At 49.8% G+C, this 11893-nt stretch overlaps 1 protein-coding gene across 1 annotated transcript in view; it reads left to right on the top strand.

Moving 5' to 3' along the window:
• Nucleotides 1-11893, top strand: part of RYR1 (ryanodine receptor 1) — a 112497-nt gene that overhangs the window by 87741 nt on the left and 12863 nt on the right. The window contains 2 exon segments of the mRNA XM_049622333.1: nt 9060-9401; nt 11781-11890. Coding sequence (XP_049478290.1) covers nt 9060-9401; nt 11781-11890 — 452 coding nt within the window.

Raw genomic sequence — 11893 nt, 5'->3', positions numbered from 1 at the left:
CCCCCCCCCCCCCCCCCCCCCCCCCCCCCCCCCCCCCCGCCAACCTCTTGCAGCCTCTTAATCCTTGCTATTCCTGAGCCCTCCAACCTTCCAGAAGAAGAGCCGATAGTTATCATGTTCTCACTTTAGGCCGGGTCCTGTGTACCAATGAGTTAGTTCATGCGGTCCTTACAGCGACCCTAAGTGGTAAGGACTGTTTAGTTTGGTCTTGTTTTATCCTCATTTACAGAAGTGGAAACTGAGGCACAGGGAGCTGAAGTGAGTGCTCTCCGCGTCACACAGCTCACGACGGACAAAAAGTGGGGTTAGAACTCGGGCAGTCTGTCTCCAGAGCACAGATTCATCCCTTAAGCTAGTCTAACAAATAGTGAACGTGACCTGGGTTCCAGCTCGTGGCTGCAAGTCCCAGCCCTACTCTCAGGACGCAGGTCCAGGGAGAGAGTCCCAGTCAGTGAGAGAACCAAGAAGCACCATGCAGGAGCCAAATACACATCATGTAATCGTGTAATGATTCTTCTCAGAAAAGGAAGCCATCAACAAAACGAAAGGGCAATTTATGGAAAGAGAGAAAATGTTTGTAAACCACATATATGATGAGGGGTTAATATCCAGAACAGGCAAGGAACTTACACAACTCAATAGCAAACAGAACAAAACAAAGAAACTGAATTTAATGTTTTTATTTTTCGTTTTGAGAATGAGCGAGCATGAGCGGTGGAGGGGGAGGGAGGGGGCAGAGGATCTGAGGTGGGATGTGTACTGACAGCAGTGAGCCCAAGGGAGGGGCTCGAGCTCATGAACCATGAGATCCCGACCTGAGCTCAAGTCACCAATTTTAACCTAATTTTAAAATGGGCAAAAGACCTGAAGAGACATTTTTCAGAAGACATACAGGGGCACCTGGGTGGCTCAGTCGTTTGAGCCTCTGACTCTTGATTTTGGCTCAGATCACGATCCCGGGGTCGTGGGATCAAGCCCTACATTGGGCTCTGCACTGAGCGCGTAGAGCCTGCTTCAGATTCTCTCTCTCTCTCTCTCTCCCCCTCTCTCTCTCTCTCTCTGCCCCTCTCTCCCACTCTCTCTAAAATACATTTTTTAATTTAAAAATAACTAAAAATAAAACTTACAAAAAAAAAAGAAGACATACAAATGGCCAACAGGTACGTGAAAAAGTGCTCGATGTCACTCATCGTCAGGGAAGGGCAAATCAGACATACAGTGAGCTACACCCGTGAGAGGAACCAGTCCCCAGAAGACAGGAGAGAGCAAGTATGGACAAAGATATAGAGAAAAAGGAACCGTCGGGCACCATCGGTGAGGATGTAAATGGGTGCAGTCACTGAGGAAGACAGTGTGGAGGATCCTGAGGAAATAAAAATAGAACCACCATAGGATCCAGCAGCGCCACTGGGTGTGTATCCCAAGGCAATAAAACCATTATCTCGAAGAGCTTTCTGTGCTCCCACGTTTGTTACAGCATCGTTCACAATAGCCAAGGTATGGAAATTACCTGTGCATGTGACTGATACAGTGGCTATTATGTATTCTTCTGCCTTTAAAGAGAAGGAAAGGCTATCATTTGCAACAACACGGATGAACTGTGAGGGCATACGTGGAATCTTTTAAAAGAATTGAATTCGTAGAAGCAGAGGCTTGAAAAGGGAGTGGCGTGAAGGGCTTGGGAGCGGAGGAAACAGAGAGAGGTTGGTAAATGGGTACAGACGTTGAGTTATAAGGTGAATTTAAAAAATGAACCGGGTAAAGATCCCTGTTGACTGTTCAGAGGTTCGCACGTTAACAAGATTTGATGTGATGTACACATCTTACCGCTCAGTATCCTCTCGGTTTCACAGAGTTATAATCCGTAACTTTAAACGTGCGTTGGGTTTTTTTTTTTGGAATAAATAATACATTCACATGACTTAAAAAGCAAAATGGAACAAGGTATGGAGTGGGACGTCTCACTCCTACTTTCTCAGCCCACTTCCCCCCACCTCCCCACTGCCGTGAGTAGCATTAGTTTCCTTTGCATCCTTGCGTTGTTCTTTTCCAATTTTGTTATTCTCCACCTTTCTTGCATAACAGCCAGTGAACTACATGCATTGGTCCATATCACTTAATATATTCTGGAGATCAGAGAGTGACCTCATTCTCTTTTCACAGGTGCTAAGTATTCCACTTTAGGTATATATTATAGTTTATTTGATTATTCTTTGTTGACAGACACTTGCTTTGTTCCTAGTCTTTTGCTTTTACAACTCATGCTGTAGTCAGGGCTGCCATGGATAGTTGTGCGAGTTGTACACTGTACAGAGGTACAGTTTATAGCCCAGATATTGTACATTTGTACTGCAGATAACCAGCAGATGGGAGTAAGTGCGCCGAGGAAGGCTCCATTTGGACCCCTAGCAGTGCTGGCTACAATTGCCCCTGTACATACATCATTTTTTATGTGCAGTTGTATCTAAGAATATTCCAAAGATTTCTGGGTTAAAGAGTAAATGCATTTGTCATTTGGAGAACTTTTGCCCTCCATTTTTCCCTCTCAATAGCAGCATGTGAGCGTGCCTGTTGCCCCACAGGCTCGCCACCAGACCGCATCGTCAAATATCTGGATTTTTGCCAATCTGATAGGTGAAAAACAATATTGCTGTGCAGTCTTAATTCACATTCCTCCAGTTATGGGTGCAATTAAGCATCTTTTTATGTTATTTCTTTTGCGTCACTTGTTCGGTGAACGGACCATGTCCTTGGCTTATTTTTCTATTGGGAGGTTGGTGTTTTTCTTCTTGCTTTCTAAGAACTCTTATCAGGCTGATTATAACTTTGTGAGTGGTCGGAGTTGCACCTGTTTCTCCTAGCTCGTCATTTGTCTTTGGACTTTGCTCGTGGTGTTATTATCATTGCTTTGGCCATGCAGAACACTTTTGCTTTTCATGTAGAAAATCATTTGAAATATTTTATTAATTTTTCATGAAATAGATAAGACAAGCACATACCACTATGGTTGAGGTCACCTTTGGCCCCCCACCCCCAACCCTGTTCTCATCCCACCTTTCCAAAGCCTGCCACCGTCATCCACTTTAGTTTACATCTCTCCGGATGTTTATTTCTGCATTTCTGTTCACATGTGGATCTGCATTTTTAAAATATAGCATCGTTTTCTGGTTTCCCAAGTTCTTTGTGGTTGATGGAGCACGGTTGGCAAAGCGTGTCTTCGTTGATAAGTACTCGGCAGATTCCAAAGCATCTCCTACAGTTTAGAAAGCCCCCTCTGGTGACTGAAGACACATTTCAGGCTATTCATTTATTCTTGGTCAGTACTGTTTTGAGGTTTTCCTTTCCTTCTTTTTTTTTTTTTTTTTTTAGTCTGGAAATATTTTTGTATGTGTCTCCTAAGTTCATCCATTTAAAATGTACAATTCAATGGGCTTTTTTTTTTTTTTAGCATACTCACAGAATTGTGCAAACCATAGCTACGATCTAAGTTTAGAACATTTTAATCACCCCAAACAAGAAACCCTGTACCCTTTAGGTCACTTCCCATTTCCCCCACCCAGGGGCCTGGCCACTGCTAATCTACTTCCTGTCTCTATGGATTTGCCTCTTCAGGACACTTCATATAAATGTAATTGTACAATATGTGGGCTTAAAACGCTTTTCTCTCATAAGGAAAATTCCTTTTCCTTTTACAATAACAAACCACCATGTCATTATAACTCCAAACCAAAAAGGAAACAATGAAAACAGAAAGAAAAAATATCCACAACTCTTTTTTAAACGATCAAATATCTAGTCCATGTTCACATTTCCCAATCTCATAAATATCACATACAATTTAAAAAATTTTCTGAACCAAGATCCAAACGAGGCCCACCCACTGCTCCTGGCTGATCTTTCTTTAAACCCCCTTTTATCTACTGCTCTCCAGCACTTTTTCTTTGCCTTGTAGTTGATCTGCTGGAGACCCAGGTTCTTGGTCCTTTAGAGGAGCACCCACTGATAGAAACGCGATGTGAGCAACATACATATTCTAAATTTTTCGAGTACCCATGCTTTAAAAAAGTAAAAAGACACTCATAAGGTCATTTTCAACAATACATTTTTTTTAAATTTTTTTTTAACGTTTATTTATTTTTGAGACAGAGAGAGACAGAGCATGAATGGGGGAGGGTCAGAGAGAGGGAGACACAGAATCTGAAACAGGCTCCAGGCTCTGAGGGGTCAGCACAGAGCCCGACGCGGGGCTCGAACTCACAAGCCGTGAGATCATGACCTGAGCCGAAGTCAGACACTTAACCGACTGAGCCACCCAGGCGCCCCAACAATACATTTTTTTAAAAAAAAATTTTAATGTTTATTATTTTTGAGAGAGAGACAGAGTGTGAGTGGGGGAGGAGCAGAGAGAGAGGGAGGGGGACACAGAATCCGAAGCAGGCGCCAAGCTCTGAGCCGTCAGCACAGAACCTGACGCGGGGCTCGAACCCACAAACCGTGAGACCATGACCTGAGCTGAAGCCACCCAGACGCCCCCACAATATATTTTATTTAACCTAGTACATCCAAAACATTATTTCAACATGTAGTCAATAGAATAAGTTATCCAATATTTTAAACTCTTTTCTCATGCTGAGTCTTTGAGGTCTAGTGTGTATTTTATGCTTTCGGCACATCTCAGCTTGCACCGGCCGTGATCCAAGGGCTCAGCAGTCGCACGTGGCCCTTGGCTGTCATTATAAAGTGCCTGTCCCGTTTGTAGAGTTTCCCACAGTTTTGATCTGGCTGAAGCAACCTTGTAGTGTCATGTAACATGTTCCTCATTCCCCTGTGTTTCCTGTAAACTGAGACTTGGGTCAAGAAGCCCATCAGACTCACGTTTGGGTGTATTTGTTTGCCTTGCCAGCACATCCTCTGCGGGGCACCATACGCTTCTCAGGAGGCACGTCCTCTCCTGGTATCTCTCCTTCGGTGAGGTCAGCAGCTCCTGATGTTCGACACGCAGACACATTAGTGCTTGCGAGATTGCAAAATGACAATATTCTCTAAAAGTTTGACCATTTAGATTTTAGGAAATATGTTTCCTAAACACAAAGCATCATGTGATTCCCAAGCACTTTACAAACCTCTGTATTTCACATGTTTTTCAGTTTCTTTGTGGTTTAGGGGCACCTGGGTGGCTCAGTCGGTTGAGTGTCCAGCCCTTGACTTTTCAAGTCGTGATCTCACAGTTTCGTGAGTTTGAGCCCCACATGGGGCTTTGTCCTGACCTCGCACAGAACCTGCTTGGAATTTCCTGCCCCCCCCCCCCCCCGGTTGCATTCTCTCAGTCTCTCTCACGATAAATAAATTAACATTTAAAAAATAATAGGGGTGGAGCGCCTGGGTGGTTCAGTTGGTTAAGCGTCTGACTTCAGCTCGGGTCATGATCTCACGATCTATGAGTTCAAGCCCCGCATTGGGCTCTGTGCTGACAGCTCAGAGCCTGGAGCCTGTCTCCGATTCTGTGTCTTTCTCCCTCTCTGCCCCTTCCCTGCTCACGCTCCATCCCTCTCTCTCAAAAATAAATAAATATTTAAAAAATTAAAGAAAATAATAATAATAGGGGTGCCCAGGTGGCTCAGTCAGTTAAGTGTCCGACTCCAGCTCAGGTCATGATCTCGCTGTTCGTGAGTTCAAGCCCCACGTCAGGTTCTGTGCTGACAGCTCAGAGCCTGGAGCCTGCTTTGGGTTCTGTGTCTCCCTCTCTCTCTGCCCCTCCCCTGCTCATGTTCTGTTTCTCTCTCTCTCTCTCTCTCAAAAGTGAATAAACATTAAAAATAATAATAAGCAAGTTCAGGATTTTTAAAAGGACTTTGGAATTTTCAAAAATTATAAAAGGTAAAAACTCTTCTCTGTTTCTAGGATGCTAAGGTCACTTGACAAATATGTACTGAGCATCTACTCTGTGTAACAACAAGCAAAACAGAGATCCCACCCTCAGAGCAGATGGCCCAGTGGGAAGGGGCAGATGAAAATAACTAAATAAACAAAATAATTCCGGGTTATAATCTGAAGCCTGAAGGAAATGAGCGGGGTGGCATGTGGGAGAGCATGGGTGGAGTAAACCCTGTAAACGGGGTGATCGGGGGAGGCCTTTCCAGAAAAAAAGCATTGAAGCTGAGAGCTGAAATGTACCATGTGGAGGTGGGGGAGGTTGTGACATCTAGATAAAGGGACAGGGAGTGTAAATGCTGCACGGTGGGAACCAGAGGGGTGGCAAGGAGGCCAGCGTGACCGGAGAGGGCTGTTGCTGGGTAACAGGGAAGGGGTGGGAGGCAGCAAGCCACGCAAGGCCTGGTTGGCTGCAGGGGAGACTCAGACTTTTAACGTGAATGAGATGGGAGTCAAGGGACAGCTTTGAGCGGGGAGGAGCGTGTCCTTAGATGTTTATCCGCTTCCCCTGGCCGTGTGTGGGGACAGACAGTGGCTTGACGGGGAACGGGGAGGTCAGGGAAGAGGTTGCTGTGAGAGGCCAGTGGGAGACAATGGGGGACAGAACCGGTGCGGGGACAGGGAGGGGGCAAGTGTGTGTGGGCTCTAGATCTGTGAAAGCAGAGCTGACAGATTTGCTGATGAATCAGGTGTGGGTGGTAAGATAAAAAGGAGGAATGAAGGGTGACTCAAAGATTTTTAGCTTAAGCAGCTGGGTGGGTAGCGATGCTATTCCTGAAATGGCTAAGACAGTGGGAGGAGAGGTTTTGAAATCAAGAGTTCAGTTTGGGCCATTTCCAGGTTAGGGTAGAGATCCACAAAAAGATGTCAGGTAGGGCTTCAGCTGTTCAGTGTCTGGATTCCGGGGAGAAGTTAGGGCTGAGACGGAAACTGGGCAGTTATCGGTGTGGGATAGTGTTTAGAGCCCTGGGCCTCAATAATATCTCCGTGGGGAGTGTACATCTCACGAAAGGGGTGCAGATTCCAGGCCTGGTGCCCCCCAACCTTTAGAAGTCTGGAAGAAAGGGGGACTCCGGCATAGGAAACTGATAACAATCAGAGAAAAGAGGTATTTTGAAAGAAGGGGAGCGTTCAAATGGATGAGGACAAAGAGAGCCACAGATCACAGGAGCAGAGTCCAAGACTGAATGGAGGGGATGAAATTCCAGACCCCCCCCCCCCAGGGAGGGGGCGTTTTAAGAGGGACAGTGTCACTCCGCATCATAAGGGGAGGAGGCGGGGGGGGGGGGGGGGCGAAGGTACGTGGTGAGGAGTTCCTGTGTGATTATGTCTCCAGGCTCTGTGGTTTCTAGAACCCTTCATCATTTGCAAAGCGTGTTACTCATTTAGAAAGCATTTTGCAAAAGTTCTTGGCTACAAAGCACTTTTTAGAGCCAGAAAATTTCGCTTCTGTTCATACCCCAGAGCAGAATTTCTCAAACTGCATGCTGCAATTCATCTGTGGGGCATGAAATTCATTTAGTTAAGTCGTGACCAGCATCTTTAAAAATAAAACAGAACACTGCAGTGTTGCATAGCGAAAGTCAGAATTGTGTCATGAACCCCCTTTTTTTTGAGCCACACTGCAAAATGCATCCTTACTGTGGGTGCAGTCAAAACATTTGAAAAAGTGCCCCAGAGAACTTCTCGTAAAAAGGACATAAGAGATCAAAGCACAAGAATGTTCAATGAAAGTGGGGTCTGTAAAGTAAAAATCTGGAAACAGCCTAAATGTCCACCATCAGGAGAATATATAGTGTTACATTTACTTTAAAAAAATACCACACAGCGGTAAAAATGTATTTGTTTGATCCATATATCAACATGCATAGATCCTGAAAATATACAGTTGAGTGAAAAAAGCAAGTTTCAAATTACAGGATTATAATAGCAATTTTTTAAATTAAAAAAGTGCACAGGATACTATGTATTTTTTTATTTTTTATTTTTGGTAACATTTTATTTATTTTTGAGAGACAGACAGAAACAGAACACAAGTGGGGGAGGGGCAGAGAGAGAGGGAGACAGAATCCCAAGCAGGCTCCAGGCTCTGAGCTGTCCGCACAGAGCGCGATGCGGGGCTCCAACACACTAACCGTGAGATCGTGACCTGAGCGGAAGTTGGCGCTTAACCCACTGAGCCACCCACACGCCCCTTGGATCCTATGTATTTTTGTGACAGAATGCCAGGATATAGATAGTAGAAGTATTGACACGTGTTTGGAAGGATCCATCAACTCCAGGATAGGGGTTACTTTGGGAGAAGGTGGGGCTGGGGTGGGGGGAGGGGAATGGAACAAAATTGCACGGAAGGCTCCAATCATACCTGCAGTGTTTTAGTTCTTAAGTATGTAGAATTTGAAGAACGTGTCAGCATGACCAATTGTTACTTCTGGGGTGACGGGCACATGACTGTTCCCATTTGAAATTCAGAGCCCCCCACTGTGTCGTCCGTCCATCCTGTAGTTGCTGGAAAGGGGTGGGGACAGCACAAAAGGGCCTTGGGGAAGGTTTGGGGCGGGGGTGGCGAGTATTAGCCGGGCCCTAGCCTCAAGGGGCTGGCCTGGAGGAGAGAGTAGTTACCTCCAAGGGCTGCTCACTTTTGAAGGAGGCACACGGCCAGCACAGGGAGGAAACCAGGGAGGGAAATGCTGCAGCTCCATTCTTTTCCTGCTCCCTGACCCCAACTGGACAGACCCAGCTGCAGCCACAGGGTCCCAGAGAGCCTCCGGTGTAGCCCACAGGTGCCATCAAGTGGGGAGGGTAGACAGCAGGCCAGCAGGGCAAACCAGGATGCCACATGGAGAGCCTGGGGCACCGTTTCTTTACCAATTACTACACAAGAGCTGAGTTTCGTCAATTCACACCTTACCACCTCTGAAAAAGGAGTGGATGGGGGCTCAGCTTTGCGGAAATGCACGATTTCGGTATTTGAATGGCTGGTTCAGCCCTGTCTGTGCCAAACTGCCGGGTTTCAGCCTTGGGTGCTGGTTGCGATTCTGGAATCTTCTGTCTTTACGAAAAGTCCACATTGTGGCTCCCCAGGCCACCCCTCTGACCTACCCCCGCTCACCCCTGCCCACTCCCAGGCTATGGACAGCCAGAAACAGTTCACGGGCCCCGAAATCCAGTTCCTGCTTTCCTGCTCCGAAGCGGATGAGAACGAGATGATCAACTGTGAGGAGTTCGCCAACCGCTTCCAGGAGCCAGCCCGCGACATCGGCTTCAACGTGGCGGTGCTGCTGACCAACCTGTCCGAGCACGTGCCCCACGACCCGCGCCTGCGCAACTTCCTGGAGCTGGCGGAGAGCATCTTGGAGTACTTCCGGCCCTACCTGGGCCGCATCGAGATCATGGGCGCCTCGCGCCGCATCGAGCGTATCTACTTCGAGATCTCGGAAACCAACCGCACCCAGTGGGAGATGCCTCAGGTGGGCAGGCCTGCGCACGTGCATGCTTGCCTCCTCGGGCTTCGGCGCATGCTCCTCGCACGCCGGGACCCCACAAGCGTGTACCCGCTTTGTACATCCGCTGTGCAGGTCCTGAGGGCCCTTGCTCTGCTCATGCAAGCCCATGCCCACCCTTTTGTACACACTCACGGGCCCTGCTGTGCCCTTGCACGTCCCCGGGTCTCCCCTGCCCACCTCTTGTAGATTTAGCCCACACGGCGATGTACACCCCTCCTACATGCAGCAGCGTCGCTGTGCCCTCGCAGGCTTGAACGCCGTGCCTGCCACCTGCACGCTCACCCCAGGAGTTCTAGCTTGTCCTTACAGTTCTGTTGCAACCACACCCACACTGTCGCCTACTGGAACACTTTGGTTATCCGTGGTTATACACCCTTTGCTCACCTTGCCACCGGCCCCTGGGCCTTCTCTCGGTCCTGGCCTACCCGTGCCCACTCTTTTGCACACTCACCCTGGGGGCTCTGGGATGCCCTGTCATGCTGGTCTGCCCCTCACCAGTCACCCCATGTGCCCTCTGAGGTCCTGTCACACGATGTCCGTTTATTTGGAGTCCACATGTGGGTGCACATCTCTTGTACGCTCGCCCCCAGGATAAGTCCTGGCACACCATATGGTTGCCCACCCCTCACATATTCACCCCCGCCTGCCCTCTCTGTGGCCCTGGCGTGCCCACGATCACTCATGCACACTCCGACCACCCTCCGGCTCACCCATAAGAGCCCCTGAGTGTCCCCGATGGCCAGGCTTACTCCTTGGCCTCATGTGCCCCATCTCAGCCTCTCATGTGCCTGCCCACAACTGTCTGAATGTGGCTTACACACTCACTTGCCCCAAGAGTACACTCGTGTGGCCCTGGCAGGCCTCCAGCCCACCTCCCACTTAGCTTGCATGTTCCCATTCCCTGTTCTCTCTCTCTCTCCCCCCCCCCCCATTCCCACGTGTCCTCACACACCCTCAGCCTCCAGCCCTGCCTCTGTTGCCCTGGTGGCCCTCCTGCTCACACACACTGCACATCCCTTACACTCACGCTTCCCGTTTGCTCCTCACCTGCATGTTCCTCCCACATGCTCTTGCACACCCCTTCCCATCTCCTACTTGTAGCCCATGAGGCTCGCACGCCCATCCCCTCCTCATAAACTGGGCCCCTCCTGTCTGACACCTGGCTGGAGCCCACTTGGGCTCATGTTCCACACTGAACCCCGTCCTCATATTCCAGGCCTTACTGCACTGACTCTCCGGTCCCCCCTGCACACTCATGCCTGCCTCACGTGCCCTGATACTGCCCACAACGGCACTACCCTCCGGTTCGGGCCCCGGGCCCTTGCGTGGCTGACCTGTGTGCCCACGTCCACGTGCACACTGGAGCCCCAGGTGGTCGCATGCTTCCCCACAGCCTCCCCTACTGCCACGCGATTCCTCCCTTAACCCCCGGTGCCCCCTCACGTACTCCACAGGACGCTTGGACATTTTGCACAGTCGCCTGTGTCCCTTGGGACACGACTGCATACTCCCCACCACCTCCCATCTGGCACAAAGGTGGTTGCACCATCCTTGCCCCAGGATGTCTGCCGCATCCCCGCGTCCGCAGGAAGCCCCGGCTCACGGCGGGCCCTTCACACTCCTGTACATGCGGTGGGAAGCTCCTCCCCCCTCCCCCCCCCCCCACCTCCTGCCTCTCACGTGCTGCCCACGTGCACACTCTTTCGCTTAGTGTTACTCCTCCAAACACCCACCTCTGCCTGCTCACCCCCTCCCATTCCCACTTTCTCCTTCGGGTCAAGAGTCCATGCCCGCGGCCGCGGACCTCCGGTGCTCTGCAGCCATATAATAACACGAAGCACTATGTGACATTTATTAGGCACCGGGCACTGTTCTAATCCTTCGGCATCTATGAACTCATTGAATCCTCACCCCAACCCTGTAACTGAGGTCCTACGATGATCCCCATCCCCCCCCCCATTCCAGAGAGGGAAACTGAGGCCCAGAGAGTTCCGTCCAAATCGCCCAGCTACTCGGTGGCAGAATCAGGACTGGAACCCAGACAGGCTGGCGGGCTGCGGAACTTTGGCCCTCAACCACTACGCTCCGTCTCTCGAAGGAGCGGATACCACTGATTCTGGAGCCAGCCTGTGGGGGAATTCGAGTCGTCTGCCACCTCTCAGCTGCGGCACCCCCAGGACGCGACTCGCTAGGCCCCCATCTCCTCATCTGCGAAACGCGGATGAGAGCCCCTCCGTCTGGGAGTGTGTGCGAGGACGAAACGAGTTCCTCTGCGGGGAATGCTCGCGGCGCGCCCCCCCTCCCCCACCGCGCTCACCCCGCGGCGCCCCGTCCCGCGCGCAGGTGAAGGAGTCCAAGCGCCAGTTCATCTTCGACGTGGTCAACGAGGGCGGCGAGTCGGAGAAGATGGAGCTCTTCGTGAGCTTCTGCACCGGCACGAGCGACGGGGCGCAGCG

This window comes from Panthera uncia (genome assembly GCF_023721935.1).
Source record: "Panthera uncia isolate 11264 chromosome E2 unlocalized genomic scaffold, Puncia_PCG_1.0 HiC_scaffold_19, whole genome shotgun sequence".
Taxonomy (NCBI): domain Eukaryota; kingdom Metazoa; phylum Chordata; class Mammalia; order Carnivora; family Felidae; genus Panthera; species Panthera uncia.
The sequence above is the reverse complement of the archived record's forward strand: the minus strand, read 5'-3'. Positions and strand labels throughout refer to the sequence as shown.